Below are 15693 nucleotides of genomic sequence, written 5' to 3'. Positions count from 1 at the left end.
TAAACAATAGGACATACAAGAATACACGCACACACAGAACGGGTATCGCGAAGTGAGGAAAGGGCTTTGCGTGGAGCTTGTCACCCAGCTTCAGTCCGACCAAAAAGGGCTCGGGAGCACTGCACCTTAGTAGCTCCTGGAGCTTTAACGGGCTATGGATTAATGGATTTAATAGCAAGGCAAAGGCTTGTAAGTCTGAAAAGCGATGGGGTGCTTGGTGAGGCTTTCGAGATGAGGCTTTGAGGCTTTGAGGCTTAACGAGGCGTGGACAAAGTGGCTGGACAAAAGTGGCTTGAGCTAGGGGAATGAAGAGGAAGGCTTGAGGGCGAACTATATATGGAGATGGGTTAAAAAAAAAAAATTAAAAATTAAAAAGAGCGACAAAGGGGAGGATAAAACTGGGGAGAAAGAGGCGGGGGGCAAACGAAGGGAAGGGGACAGGCCGCCATGTGAAAATTTGAGCGTGGCAAAATCAAAAATAGCAGGAACGGATAAAAAAAAGGGCGTTTTGTAGGGGCCTAAGACGCGCTGTGATTGGCTGTGGCGCTCAAAGAGTGGCAACGTGAATGAGTGGTGACCTGGCCAATGGCAGGGCAGAGAAAAGCGGGGAAGGGGATACACCAAGATATCGAGGCGGGACAAAGCGAAGCAAACACCAAGAAAGCATCATCAGAGCCGAAGAGGTAAGAGTGTAACCAATTTCAAAGCGATATCTAATTCTGGCCGTGTGTGTAAGATCTATGGATTTGGTGTTGCGTGCCACGCCCCTGTAGACCACATACTCCGAGTGCAAAAATCCAGCTCGTCTACCAGTCCAACTCAAGTCGCGATCTCTCCTCAGCCCTCTCATCTCCTCGTGACACACATACTACATCTGTGGCTGGAAATATCTCGTATTGTGGCGTTAACTTGAGCCATCAAACCCCATCGCCAGTTAGCCGTCTGTCCAATCAACGGCGAGCAGCGCTTCTTTGTCCAACGGCATCTTTGCTATTTTAGCCTTTATTTCAAGCCACGCCAAAATCTGGTTCGATTTCGTTTTCACATATCACAGCCCCCTCCTCCCCCTCTTCTGTTTCCCCCCTTCGTGCTACATTGCAATGTACCTGTTTCAGTAGAAGGCCATCATTGTCATGTTTTGTCGCCGCTTTCGAGCCGTAATGATTGTTGGTATGTAAAAAGGTAGCTACTATTGACTGTATGTGCATTAACCCTAAGGGTCACTTACTTACATGTGCTTGTCCCAATTACCGTCTCCCCTTCGCAAACGCTTCCACCTTGTTCACTAGTGTCTTCAACCCAGCACCCCTTTCGCAGTTTGCGCTTAACCACTCTTCCATAGATTCCCTAACGCGCTTCAGGCCTCGTGTAACCGGCATTCTGCCACCCTCGCCGTCGCGCTCAACGAAGTGGCCCGGGTTCAGGAGCAAGTCGAAACACTCAGCCCAGATGTCCGTTTGCCAGTACCGCTTCAGGCTCTCTCTGATGCGATACTTGCGATTGCCGATGCCAATGTTTAGTGGTCCACCAACTGCAGTGCCAGAGATTCCGCCAGTAGTACCGGGCCCTTGGTCCATCCGGACCGTCTCAATGTACTTGCCGAATAGTAGGGTGTGGATAATGCCCGCTAACCCATGGTAATCGATATGCCAGGTCCACGACCGGCCCTCGCGCATCTCTGCGCAGTCCTGGCTGGTTGTCTTCCAGTCGGCGATAAACTGCACCTGGTCAGCAACAAACGCCCGCATATCGATGCCACGGCCAAAGTCAATCAGCGTGACGCCGCGTGTGGCCCAGCCGCCGCTGCCGTCTATATGGTACTGTGACGTTAGAACAGTAGTTTCAGGATCGGGCGAGCCCGCGGAACCGAAAGTGGCTAGTGCTGATGCGGGCCCGGAGGCGGATGATGCTGCATCGATACGTAGAAGGCAATTGTCAGCCTTGAGATCGCCGTGCATTATCGCCTTGGAGTGCAGTGCTTCAACAGTGCGTAGTAATTCAATTGAGAAGAACATAGCCAGCTGTTCGTCCATGACGCCTGACGGCTCGGCGCGGAAGTGATTGACAACATCTAACAGAGTACCGTGGGGGTGGTAGGGCAATACTAAGAAGCCTTCATCTCTGTATAGATGTAGCTCGTGCGCATATGACAGTGATGCTGCGGCTCGGTCTTGGGGCCCAAGCCGGTTATGGGTAAGCCGCATCATAAAAAACTCCCATAGGCTGGGCGGGGTCTCCATTTTAAGTGCCTCAAGATGGTTACGATGCCGAGACAGCGGCGCCTTCGGACCGAGTAGAACAATAGCCTCATCGGCCTGGCTTGAATAGGGAGCCGAGTTCTCTACTAGATACACTGGAGCGAAGGCACCAGCACCAAGCTCTTTTTTCACGGTATACATGCCCTGGCTATCTGGAAGGCGGATGACAGGCCCGGCAAGATGGTCTCCACTAGACTTGGCCTTGGACATAGCCCTTGCAAAACGGCGGATTTCGTTGCCCTTCTCGTAATTCTGGTCGCGGTGGTCAAAGAAACCTACGTAAGTCGCGAGTGGCGGCCGTGTCTTGTCGAGAATCTGAGAACGGATTCCTTCGTCCATAGGGTTGATCTGCAGGTCCTTGATGATGGGACCCTTGGGCGCAAGAGCCTTGGTTGTTGGCTTGGGAAACGCAGGCTGGGCAATTTTGGTGTTGTAGCTGATAGGAGACTTTCCCATGTCAATCAATGGACTGCTCATGGCCTCGTTGAGATCGGTGGTTGGATTGTAGGCTTTCTCCTCGTCCTCGTCCTCGTCCTCGTCCTCGTCCTCATCTTCCTCTGGCATAGAGTGCATCGTGCCCCGGCTCCGACTAGGAGTCTTGCCTTGTGTTTGTTGAAAGTCAAGGGACATCTCTGTACGTTCGGTAATTGGTGTCATAAATGGCAATCTATTGTTGGCAACCTCGGCTGGGTCGCGGTACGGCCGAGTCGGTGGCACGTAATCCTCAGGCGGTACTGGTATGAACTTCGTATGTGTGATAGTGTGTGATTGCTGTTGTTGGGTCTGTTGGCCAGTCTGGGCCACAAGATCGTTTTCTACTGACTGAAGGGACGGTTCTTGCTCAGAGAATTGACTGGACTGGTTACCCTCATCCGGACCCCTCATTTCTGAGATTTCCGATTGTTCTTCCGCCTCTGTCTCTTCCTCTTCTTCTTCATCGCTCTCATCGTCGTCGTCGTCGTCCTCCTCCTCCTCTTCCTCGTCGTCAATAACACCGCGAACAGTAAAGTCTGGATTTGTTTTACACGTTAAGTCGTCCAAACCAGATGCTTTCTTCTTAACCGTATAGTCTGACCAGTCGCTCTTGGCATCGTCATCGTCACTATCTTCAAGATCGACGTTGCGTGTTGTCCCCATACTTTCGCCATCGCTCTCATATTCGTCCGAGTCGTACTCTTCGTCATCATCCGACCCGCCTTTGTCGCCGGTCTTGGATGGGAGAGGCGCATTGAAAATATCATAGATGTCATCCGTGGCAGACTTAGTGTGGATAGTCATAGTGGGATCTGCGGCTATGCTCTTACGTTTCGATATCTTGGGCCGAGATGGTGAGTCTAACTTGGCTTTGACTAGAGAGACCATAGGGTTAGTAGTTGTTATTAGGGAAGAAAGAAAAGGGCGGGAAATCCTACTGATCTGAGTCTCATTGTAGTCCATAATCTTCTTCTTGCTTTTAGCTGGCTTCTGCTGCTGTTGAATAACCATTCCATTCTCATCCACCGGCTCGTCGCGGTGAATTGGGATCTTTTGCACTGGCGGTCGTGCCACTGGGGAAGATAGAGACGATACCAGTCTGTTTTCTTCGTCTACAAACTCGTCACGATGGATGGCCATCTTTTGCTTTTTAGGCACAACTGGCTCATCATCGCGGTGTATTGATAACTTTTGCTTTTGTGGTACGACACCGTCGCGGTGGATCTGCATCTTGTGGGGTCGCCCTTCGGGGCTGTCCCGGCAAACAGCCATATTCTGGTGTTCTAGCCGCGATGTGCCTTGTATAGGGGAGTTTTCGTCTCTGCTGATGCTGGTGTCATCGTGGTACATTTCGAGTTTCTTTTGCCTTTGCACTGGTTTTTTTTGTTGTTCCTGTTCCTGCTGCCGCCGTTGCTCCTCTTCGTGCTGTAGTCGCTGCTGTTGCAATATAAAACTTTCGTCATACTGTGAAACGGACTCGTCGACATCAACCATTGTCATTTCCCTCTCTTCCCCTTCCTCTTCCTCCCACGATCTATCCAACCAGCCCCGGTTCCGTGCCCAGACCTCTTCAAAACTGAGCTCCGCACCACGAACATCTGGTTGGGGGTAAATAACCTCAAGGTCAACCAAGATGCGTTCCATCTTGCCAGTGCGCGGATTCACTACCACCTGATCCGACGCTGACGAAATCTTATACTGGGAAAGTTGGTCAAACACAGTTTGTGAGGGTTGTGAAGAATGAATTTTTGATTTCTGAGACTGAAGCAAAATAAACCAGAACACGCCACGGCGGCGGTGATGCCGTAAATTAGTCCTATGATCATCAACATTTGGGCTTATAAAATATGGTGGTGGGCGAGAGGGGAAACAGTGTGTGTATGTGAGAGGATATGTGAGAAGATGGATATCACCTCAGTTAAACACAAGCCTAGCCATCATCCCGGTGAGGTCAAGTAAACAAGGAGACCCAACATTCGAGGCAATTGCCTAACCCCAGGCCCCGAGTCTATTTCCCAGCCTGGGAGAGAAAGAGGGACAGCAAACACTCATTTGAATCTGAGACGAATAAAAGGAAGAGAGAAAGGGATTATTTAACTTACCGTATCCTTGAAAATAGCCATCTTGGGGCCCGATGGCTTCTTACCGCCCGCTTTTAGCGTCTCGCCAGCCCACGGTTTTGGCTCTATGACATTTTCCTTCTTGCGTTCCGACAATGACCCAATCGAATCCCAGCCACGCGAGCCTGCAGTTGCGCGTTCACCCATTGCCGGTTCCTTTGCATTCGAGTCTGAGAAAATGGCCATCTTGCCCTTGGTCTTATTAGCCTTGGGCGAGGCATAGCCAGGCAATCCCGCCGAGGGCCGAGGCGCCTGGGGGTCATCAGGGAGCATGGCGATGGCAAATGGATCAACCTTGGCTGCCAGCGCTGCACGCACAGGCGGAATGGCTGGCGATGTCGGCCGCACACTCTCGGCTGGTTGTTCGCTCATGCGGTGCTCAAACTCCTTGAACTTGCGCAGCAGGCGGGCCTGGGGCCGCGCCTCACACTCAATTCCGAGCTTATAGACTTCTTCGGCCTGAGCCCAGCGACTCTGTCCCTCGAGCCAAGTCGCATATTCTTCGTAGAATAGGGCTAGCGATTCACCTATACCATGGCGTGAAAGAAACAGGAACGTCTCACGCGGTGCATCGCTGAAAAACTGGATGTAGTACACCCACATCTTAAGGTAGCGTGGGTCATTACGATACTGTGCTGAGCTAACAAACGACTTGGTAGCACGCTCCAATAATTGATCTAACTGTGATTGCGGTGTGGCCTGCGCCGAGGGGTAAGCCTCGAGAGTCCAGCGCACGTAGCGATCGTACACATCTAGCGGATCATCTGACTCATCAATGGCAGCCACTTCCTGCTCAAATTCAGCCCGCTTGGCAGAGTGGGCATCTTGTGTATCAGCCGGGTTCGGTGTCGAGAGGGGCTTAAGGGGGTTCGGCGAGTATAGTTGAGCCAGTTTGCGAGCAGAGCGGCCGCCAGGCAGAGATTGAATGTTCTCCTTCTGACCCTCTAGGATTTCAAAATCCACAGGATCTTGAGCATCACTCATGTTCGATTTGATGTTATGTCGATGACGGTTGGTCTAGTAGGTTGATGTTGTAAACAGAATAAAAAAGGGCCTGGTTTCCAGCATGAACTTGGATAAAAGGAGACTCTGAAGCCACGTGGGGGGGGTTACAAGTATACGTGTAGAACACAGGTAGCAAAAAAGTGATGGAAGGAAAATAATGAATAGCCCTAATTCTGGGACTTGTTATGTGATGCCCCTCTGGTTCTTTAGGCTTTGGAGGTGGTCGGTGTGAGTATTTAGGTTTTCACATCAATGACGAAGGTGGGGGGGGGGGGGGGGAGCGGTTTCAAAAGGAGAGAGGCCAAGGTAAAGAAAAATAACCCTGACATATCAAAACTCAACGTACTGCATTGCATGTCCTGTTGTTCAGTGGTCATTCTTTGTTTATTTTATGCTATGCCAAATTCAGGGGTTGCCTTAGTAACATATTTAGTCAGTACAAAGTGCGGGGCATCAGGTCTACAACACCCTAACTCTGTTTGGTGATTTAATACAATACACTTCAGCTCAAATAATCGAGTGCATAAGTTTAGCAACAAAACAAGACAAGTCGCTTCATATTTATTTGGCGCTTTTTTTTGTACCGCTGGTTAACAATTAATATACTTTAATTCATTTCATAAGAGCCATTCCCGAGTATCAAATTAACGCCAAGTCCCAATTGTTAGTTTCGCTCGCTCATGTTCTTGTTGAGCGAGCCGAGAAAGGCGCTGCTTCTATTTTTCGTCAGGAAAACAAACCGTCAAGGTTTTGTTTGTTGCGGAAAACTCTTCCAAGCTCATCCTTCTCCAGTCTTGTTTCAGCGCAGAACACACCCATCGTCAAGCAATTTACATGTTGACAGCGGTGCGGAAAGAGCTGCCGGCGTAGACGGCCTCCTCTCCAAGCTCCTCCTCAATGCGGAGCAGCTGGTTCAGCTTGGCCAGACGCTCGGAGCGGCAGGGGGCACCAGTCTTGATCTGGCCAGAGCGAATACCAACAACGACGTCGGCAATGGTGACGTCCTCGGTCTCACCAGAGCGGTGAGAGACCATGACACCCCAGTTGTCAGCGTACGAGTCCTTGGCGGCCTGGATAGACTCGGTCAGGGTACCGATCTGGTTGAGCTTCAGCAGAAGGGCGTTGGCAGACTTGAGCTCAATGGCCTTCTTGATGCGCAGGGGGTTGGTGACGGTCAGATCGTCAGCAACAATCTGGATGTCGTTGGTCTTGTAGAAGTAGCTCCAGGCCTCCCAGTCGTCCTCAGCGAAGGGGTCCTCGATCGAAACAATGGGGTACTTCTCAGCCAGCTCCTTGTACAGAGCAGCCAGCTGCTCGTAGGTGAGCCACTTGCTGGGGTCGGACTCGGGGTTCTTGAAGTCCAGGTCGTACTTCTTCTCCTCAACCTTGTAGAACTCGCTGGAGGCAACGTCCATGGCAATCTTCATCTTGCCGGTGTAGCCAGCCTTCTCGATGGCAGCGACAATCAGGTCCAGAGCCTCGGTGGCCGACTGGATATCGGGGGCAACACCACCCTCGTCACCGACGTTGCCGGCAGACTGGCCGTAGGTCTTCTTGGCCAGAGACTTGAGGATCTGGTAGACCTCGGCACCCTGCTTCATGGCCTCAGTGAAAGAGGCAGCCTCACAGGGGACGATCATGAACTCCTGGAAAGCCAGGCGACCACCAGCATGGGAACTAGGTAAAACGTTAGCTTGTTTAGGCTCTTAGTTATGAGGGCAAAGGGGGGAGGGGCCGTGATGGAAAAGTGAGAGAGAGAAAAAAGAAAAAAAAAAAAAAAGACTCACCCGCCGTTCAGGACGTTCATGAAAGGAACGGGGAGGACGTAGGGCTTCTTGGTGCCAGCCAGGTCAGAGATGTGAGCGTAGAGAGGAACCTTCTTCTCAGCAGCACCGGCCTTGGCGACGGCCAGAGAGACACCCAGGATAGCGTTGGCGCCCAGGCTGGTCTTGTTGGCGGTACCATCCAGCTTGATGAGGAACTCGTCAATCTTGGACTGGTCCTTGACATCGAAGTTCTCCTTGATCAGGGCAGGAGCAATGGTGTCGTTGACGTTGGCAATAGCTTTCAGGACACCCTTGCCGCCCCAGGCAGACTTGTCACCGTCACGGAGCTCGCAAGCCTCGTGCTGGCCTAGAAGAAACAAGGTGTCAGTACAGCAATGTCTTTGCGTGTGTAAATGTAAGGTATGCGGAGGGACGAATGAGGAGATTTAACATACCGGTGGAGGCACCGGAGGGGACAATGGCGCGGTGCAGGCCAGTCTCGGTGTGAACATCGACCTCGACGGTAGGGTTACCACGGGAGTCGTAGACCTGGCGGGCGTGAATCTTAGTGATGGCCATTTTGATGGATTATCGATGCCTTTTGAAAAGATTTGTAGGTTCTAAAGGAGTGCGGAGTCAATGTGTTAGTGGTATGAGCCTCTCAGTCGGTAGATCAGGTTACAAATGAAAATAAGAACGCCGCGTTGGAAACAGTCGGTATAAGGCAATGTGGGAAGGGAAAAAAAAGACGAGACGGAAATAGCGGGGTTGGAATCGGGATGGAAAACCAGCATTTAGATGAAGTTGAGTTCTATTTTCTTGGCAACAACAGGCTAGGGGTACTATTGATGGCAGGAGAAGGAATGCTTGCGGTAAACCAGGAGCAAGAAATTCAGTGTGAATTGGCTGGTGATGATGGTGATGGTGGTGGTGGTGGTGGTGGTGGTAGTGGTAGTGGCAGTGGTAGTGGTAGTGGTGATGATATGGCTAAAATAGCGAGAGCTAGTGACAACTTACATAAAGTGTAAATGATCCTAGACCTGAGGATCAAAAATAAACAAATAGCAAAGGTGGATGAAGAACGAAGAGAAGAAAAGAAGAAGAGAGGGAAAAGAAAAGAAGAGGGAAAGAGGGAAAGGCAATATTATTTATTTGCTGGCGGCCTGGCTTATGGGCTCAAATATGGAAACTGCCTGCAACCTGCACCTGTTCCTGCCTTGGCTCTGGTGGAGGGGAGGAGGGGAGGAGGGGGTCATCTCTTACCCTTTGCTTCCCTTCTTTTCCTTCTGTTCTCGTAACTGGTACCCGTCCGTCCCCCATGTCTCTTCCCCCATGCAAGTCAAGAGACCTGTTATAGCAAGCGCAGCACAACACAGCGGGGGGTGCCAAAAAGAATTATGGGCACCTCTTCTTGCTTGTGCCCCTCACTTGCGCTCCTGCACTCCTGTCGTCCTGGTCTTTTACCCTCTCATCTTGTGCTCGCTTCCTACCACTATCCACATTGACCTCACGTTTCTATGGCAGTCCATTAAATTCACCGGGGCACCTCTGCCCATTTGCCGTGTTCCTGGGCCCTGATTCGAGGGTTTAACTGCTCTATTCCCACTTGTTGTCCCGTCCCAGCCTGGAGAGGCCGATGCTTCTCTCTCATCTAGGTGCAATTCCTCATGGGCTATTTTGTTTTCCTTCTTTATTTTTTTTTTCCACTTGGAGAACCAATTACATCATCTGCTTATTGGTATATAATTCATACGGCTTGAATAATTATCACGTAGTCTATGGCAATTACTCTGCTGTCATTTTTGACCCCTCCCCCCCCCCCCCCCCGTGGTACATACCGAGAGAGCTCCCCCCCTCCCCTTGTACTCGATAGCTCCTAGCTTCCAAGGTCCGGCTTCGCAGTCTGACGGAGTTGGTTAGCCTGATACATTCGGACCTAAACAAAACAGTAGCAAATATCCTGCTTATACTAGCCATGGCTAAGTTACTCCCTATCTTGGTCAGAGCTCTTGCCAATGCAAACCTTTTGATTTTCTTTTTTTCCTTCTTTGCACGTTTCAACATAACATCAGCCTCGTGCTATTTTCTTTTGGTAAGGCTCTCCCCTCGGCTCACTACCAACAAGCACTCGACGCAATGCTCGAGCTTTGGGGCTGTCTCGCCAAGTTTAGCTTGGCACTGGCCATGCCGAGGGACATCGAGGCCCGATAAGAGTGTGTACTTTATGTGTTGCGTTTATGTGTCTTCTTTTTATCCACACAACGACTTCCCTTAGTGTTGTAAATAATCATGATGGCGTCTGACTATCTACGCTACGTAGATAAGAGGGAAAAAGGAAAAAAGATCACACCACAACTCGGCTTGTTAGATCAGCCCTTGACAATGCTCGCATAACAACATATGACACCATGACGAGAGGCAGACCAGGGTTATATCAGAGCAATATGAAAGGCTACCCATTCATCATACGCGTCATCCGCACCACAGTGCAGCCGTGCTACTCTTCCTAGTGGTGGTTCTGGGATTCTCGGAGCGGTGCGTTGTTATGAGCCAACAGGGTTGTGTGTGGGTTTTGTCGATGCTTGGGGCTGGGGTTCTAACCAATGTCCACAGCCCAGAGCACTTGTGAGCTAGAACAAAGTACAACATGTTCTATTCATGGGCATTGATAGCAGTAGCAACACCAACAGCAGCAGGAGTTAAAGAAAAAAAAGGTATAACAACCGCGGTAAGCATTGCCGAAGAAGGCAGGCGATTCGGAGGAAGTCGTGTTTTTAGCACAGGAGAAGAAATGGCTTTTCTTTATTTTTTTTTTGCTTACTTTCTTCTCATGGAGCTAGCTAGCTAGCTTGCCTGGCTGACCAAACACAAAAAGGCGCTTCAACATTCCATTCACGCCAATCAAGCAAGTTCCTGCACAAACCCCTCAATCCTTCAAACAAAATCTCATCCCGCTTTTTCCATCAAAGCCCATCAAGAAAGAAGAGGGGAAAGCCATGGAAAGAGGGAGTTGAGTTTCATATTTCCACATGATATACCTCACCCTACCTCGTCTCGACTCGCCTCGCTGTCCTGTCCTGCTTTGTTCTCTCGTTGACATGGCAGTTAGTGCATAATATACTCCAAGCATGCTCATGAGAGCAGCACGCACAAATAGTCGACATGCATACATACATACATACATGCGCATTGCACACATATATACGCACACATACATCTCTCTTGCCCTCTCTCGCACGCCCTTTGCCTTCGCCGAATAAATGGCCGGATTACGACATACTATTGGCCAGCCCATCAGAGCATCAATGCACGCGCGCACCGCCTGGCAGACTGGCAGACTGACTATGGCGGACTAAGTCCCCTTGCTTTCCAGGTAAATCCTTTCCAGCAAGCGGCGAAAAATAGAGCATAGGAAAAAAAAAACCAGGAAGAAAGACAGCGAGAGAAGCTGATGGAAGAAAGCAACTCGATTGTTGCGCCACATTTTTGTGGGGTCATTGTGGCTGGTTCCGATTCTTTTTTTTCGGGTTCTATGTCGGTGTGGCTGGTCTAAACATCGGATCATGATGGAACAGTCTACTATAATCAAAACCGCATCTCCAAAGCTTCAATTACGTGTAAAGATTAGGCTAATTGACTTTCCCCAAAACGCAGTCTCGCTCCTCACAGGCTCTTCCGGCAACCACAGCAACATCCTGTAGTCCAGCATGATTGGCTCCCAGTACCACCTTTCGCCCTGATACTGGCTATTCCGCTTATCTATCCGGCTTTCCACGGGAACACACACGTTACAGGCTTTCGATAGCCGACGCATGTGCGGAAACTTTTTAAAACAAAAGAGTACCGATTCCGGCAAAGGCTTGATCGTTCCAGTCTCAGCCGCCCTGGGAAAGGATTCCTGTGGATTTGCCCATGTGAATGTACTCTACCACCTGCCTTTCGAAGAAAAAAAACAGACGAATAAAAAAAGGCCAGCCCTCCGTAGGCCTATAGACTATAGAGCTGTAAGGCTAGCCAGTCATTGTTTCCGTCGTATTGCTGTAAAATAACAGTAGATAGACGTAAAACAATACAATAACAATGGCCGAGCAGTCATCCACTTAGATAGTCTGTCATGGACCAGAGTATCCCAACTCAGTCTCCTTCTTTCCCTTATCCACCCCGGCTATTATCGCGCCTTGTCCGAAGCATGTCCGCTACCGACCGCTGCCGCGGATCGCGAGCTTTAGAGTGACCCAGCACATGTCCGCCCGAGGATAGCGTAGCGCGTGTAGATGCGGATTCTGGCGTAGAAGATCCAAGTGTCCTCGTAAAACTAAGCTCCGTAGCACGACTTGACGCTTTTTTGGTTTGGGATGAGGACAACGGCGGTCGGCGGAGAGATGGCGGCTTTGAGGCTGCGCGTGGCCTGGGCACCGCTACTGGCTTTGCACGAACTAGGGCCTTGGATAGCTGGGGCTTGGGTGCTTCTGATTCTGGCTTGGGTAGGTTTGTGGCTGGAGCTCTTGGTCTCCGAGGCAGTTTCCCGGCAGCTTCGTTGCTATCCTGTTCCTCCAGTTGAACTGGCTCTGGTGCATGGCGAGACCCAGGCATACCCCAAAACCGCTTGGACAGCTCTTGCAGCTCATCTGACACCAAGACCTTGATATCATCTGCGGCGCTGCTGCCCTCATCGTCATCGCAGATCTTGACTAGACCCACCCCATCCTTATCCGTCATTCGCTTGCCGTCAATGTCCAGCGCATCAGGAACTACCACTACATCAGAGCCATCCGACCCGTCATCGGAGTCTGACAACTCGATGACCTCGTGCTTGACCTCGGCCGCGTGCTCCTCTTTCTTCTGAATCTGGCCCTGACACTGGTCGAAACGCGCCAGCGCTGCTGCCGCGCGTAGTTCCCTACCCCGCATGCTTCCCGCAACACGTGGCCGCGCAGGAGCTTTCTGACGTGCCGTGCCGCCGCCTACTCCCTTCTCCAACTCGGTCTTGATGGCATCGTCGGCACCAACAGCAACTCCATTCGCGCCAAACTTTCTTAATACGCGGCGTTCCTTCTGTTCTTTATATGATAGCTTCGGCGCGCGCCGCTTACGGGCGTGGCCTCGGCCCGACCCACTAGTGTTGGTCCGGTATGTACCGCCGCATAGGTGCTCGGGGACACGTTCGCCAGCCAGAATGGTGGGCCGTTCAGTAGTTCCGGAGGCTAGGGCACGACCGACGCCCCAGATGCCCTCGCCGGTATATCCGGTGGCCCAGAGGCGCTCCATATGGGCGGCATAGTGGTTTCGCACGGTCCAGAAGGCACGTGAATGGTTCATCTGCTTGCAGTGGGCTAGCTCATGCATCATGACCATCTGGACGTACTCAAATGGCAGCCAGCGGCCGGAGGACGGACTCCGGAGCACCAGCTGCACGACTTCGCCGGCGTTGAAGTTACGGCCAACGAATTCGCGATTTGGCTCATACTCTTCAAGCGAGCGGACGTGGATGTGATTTGTTTTCATTACGGGATCTGGTCAGGTGATCCGGAAAGTGTTACTTTAAGACATCAGTGGCAAAGCAGACCACGTAGCTGGTCTGTAGGTTCTGCTTTTTTTTTTGGGAAGGGGGGGCAGTGACGGAAGTGAGGAGAGGGCGAATTATAGGGGCCGGGCGCGGGCCAACACTTACAGCATTGTGCAGCGATGCGCTCGAGGAAGTCTTGGGCTATAGCCTCGTTTGGGCCGGCTAGCGGCTTAATAAAGGTGATGTTCGCATTCGGCGGGGATTTCTTGACATTAAGGCGCGTGAAGCCTAATGACATTTTTGGTTTGTTTTTTTTTTTTTTGGTTTGTTTTTTTTAGGTTGGTTATAATATAACTAGAAGGCTCTGCTAATAAGGTTGACAGGAAGCAAAAATAAGCACAGAAGATTCTCAATGCCAGAAAGACTTTCTTCGCTCAGCCCTGTCAAGCGTGTTTTTAGATAGCTCCAGCGGATTGACGATGATAATGTCAGGCTTGATGCCATTGTTTTTGATGGCTTGACCAAGCCTAGAAGTTTTCTAGATTGCACTGCGCATTGTTGCATAAAATAACAGTGCATAGAAACTTAATGCGCGCAAATGGGTTGTGCGTCACAGGGTTTGTTATTTGTAAACGACTAGGGTTACGGGGGCTGCTAGTAGGTTAGTAACCCTAGTGGGGTTAAGATTTTTACACCAATGTGATCTTCTACTGCGGAGCCTCAAGATGAAGATGGCATGGCATTTTCCCCTGTTGTGTCCCTTACCTGCATGCATTCCTGATGGCGTGTTCCCTTTGGGTTTTTCTTCTTTTCCCACGTTAACGTCATAAGTGGAAGGGAAGCTGGGGAGGCATGTGGAATTGCTTGTTCTCCTTGGGAAGCGGAATTCTAGTACAATAGAGGTTTCAGAATCAGACAATTCCTGAGCCGAGACGTCTTGTTATTATTGTTGGACGAACATCCCTACTGTGTTTTTGATGCCGGATTTGTATGACTGCAAGAGGAAGAGAGGAGTCTCATGTTGATCTCTATTTTCTTCCCTCTTCGTTCCGTTCTATTCATGCTTCCGGGGTGTGGAGCGAGACATGTCGAAGATTAAAAAGCCGACTACCGACTGTGTTTATGCAGACCAGATAGACACAGACACGAGGCAAGAGATGAATAAGGCAAAGCCAGATGGATGATGCACATATGTTTTGGGACGGAAAGAATTTGTTTGGGAATGTTTTGTTTTTCGGAGAAGAGGAGCTATACAAAGGAGGGGGCGTAGGTGTGGAGGTGGAGAGCAAGAAAGTGCGTACAACGAACGAGGTAGGGCCGAGAGCAGTATGGCATTAGCAAGAAGCGGAATATACGTGAAGAATTGAGGCAAAAAGACGAGGAAGGAAAAGCACAAACAGGGCTGAGTTTGGGTGTCTGTGTCTGCGTCTGTGTGCTGAGAGAAACGAGATGTAGCCGGGATATCAGCAGGGTTGAGGGAGAGAGGGAGAGAGCGAGAAGGGAGAAAGAATAAAAGAGGTATACTAGAATAGGACAGGGACCGTCTTGCGGCCGGGTAGGAAGGCGAATATGATGTTTCAAGATTCCATGTGATTATAGGAGAGGGCGGTTTATAGATAGAACAGCAAGGTTGGAGTCTGTGTGATAAGGCGAGAATATTTGTGTGTGTGTGTGTGTGTGTGTGTGTGTGTGTGTGTGTGTGTGTGTGTGTGTGTGTGTATGTGTATGTGTATGTGTATGTGTATGTGTATGTGTGTATGGGATGTGCCTGTCTATACTCATGTGTGTACATCTGTGCATGCATGCACACAAACATACACATCCACACGTGTACGTACGCACGTAGATGACATGCGTGATTGTGGTTGTGGCCGTGTTTGTGTGGTATGCTTGCGTGTGGGTGTTGCGTGGATCGTGTATGGAAACATTGCCTGATCGCGCTCTTGTTTCCTTGGGTGGCCTGTTCTGTGCACTTGCTTGGGGCTGCCTATTGGTTTCGGTGCACGATACCATCCATGTATGCTTTTAGGTAAAGTGAAAAGGGAGAAGCAGTAGACAGGGGAAAGCAGCAGACAGGGGGATACACACAAGAACAGGCCATATCAAAGGAACACTCAAAGGAACACAAAGGAACACGGAGGAGCGTATGTAGGCTCATGTTAAGTTATGCAAGTACATACGTTACGTTGGAACAAGAACATGGATTAAGCAAGATTAAGGGTGGGCGAGAAGGTGGATCAGTTAGTTGCAGATCAATAGTGAGTGAGTTATAGCTACGGATGATGGCTTGTGGCGAGCGAAAGAACAGAGGGAGAAGAAGAGACGAAGAGGCGAGGTCAAGGAAGTGGAGATAAGGGTGTGAGGAGGTACGGGAAGTGGGGATGGGAAGATGAGATGACTTAATGGCTGATTGGCGCTCTGAGTGGTGGGATTTGTGTATTTGCGAGGAGGAGAGGAAATTGGCGAAGGGAGATAAGTACTATAGCAGTGTGGGATATGGACGGCGAGAAGGCGGTCTTGACATTGCGGGTATTTTTTTTTTCTTTCATTTCTATTCCCAAACA

The 15693-nt window shown here is 50.4% G+C and overlaps 3 protein-coding genes across 3 annotated transcripts; all 3 read right to left on the bottom strand.

Annotated features, from left to right (window-relative positions):
- Positions 1 to 1247: 1247 nt before the first annotated feature.
- On the bottom strand, positions 1248 to 5836 carry HOO65_060548 (Checkpoint serine/threonine-protein kinase bub1; the record flags this gene model as incomplete). Its single annotated transcript, XM_071003610.1, has 3 exons — positions 1248 to 3607; positions 3671 to 4430; positions 4835 to 5836. 3 exons carry the CDS (start codon positions 5834 to 5836, stop codon positions 1248 to 1250), a joined length of 4122 nt encoding a protein of 1373 aa, XP_070857898.1.
- An 851-nt stretch (positions 5837 to 6687) lies between these two features.
- Positions 6688 to 8202, bottom strand: HOO65_060547 (Enolase-like protein; the record flags this gene model as incomplete). Its single annotated transcript, XM_071003870.1, has 3 exons — positions 6688 to 7534; positions 7645 to 7990; positions 8079 to 8202. The coding sequence occupies 3 exons, from the start codon at positions 8200 to 8202 to the stop codon at positions 6688 to 6690; spliced, it is 1317 nt and encodes a 438-aa protein (XP_070857897.1).
- Positions 8203 to 11775: 3573 nt separating this feature from the next.
- HOO65_060546 (DNA damage response protein wss1) lies at positions 11776 to 13427 on the bottom strand (the record flags this gene model as incomplete). Its single annotated transcript, XM_071003837.1, has 2 exons — positions 11776 to 13136; positions 13295 to 13427. 2 exons carry the CDS (start codon positions 13425 to 13427, stop codon positions 11776 to 11778), a joined length of 1494 nt encoding a protein of 497 aa, XP_070857896.1.
- Between the last annotated feature and the right edge of the window lie 2266 nt (positions 13428 to 15693).

The sequence above is a fragment of the Ceratocystis lukuohia genome (genome assembly GCF_044167205.1).
Source record: "Ceratocystis lukuohia strain C4212 chromosome Unknown Supercontig6_pilon, whole genome shotgun sequence".
In the NCBI taxonomy this organism is placed as follows: domain Eukaryota; kingdom Fungi; phylum Ascomycota; class Sordariomycetes; order Microascales; family Ceratocystidaceae; genus Ceratocystis; species Ceratocystis lukuohia.
This window is presented reverse-complemented; position numbering and strand designations above follow the sequence as displayed.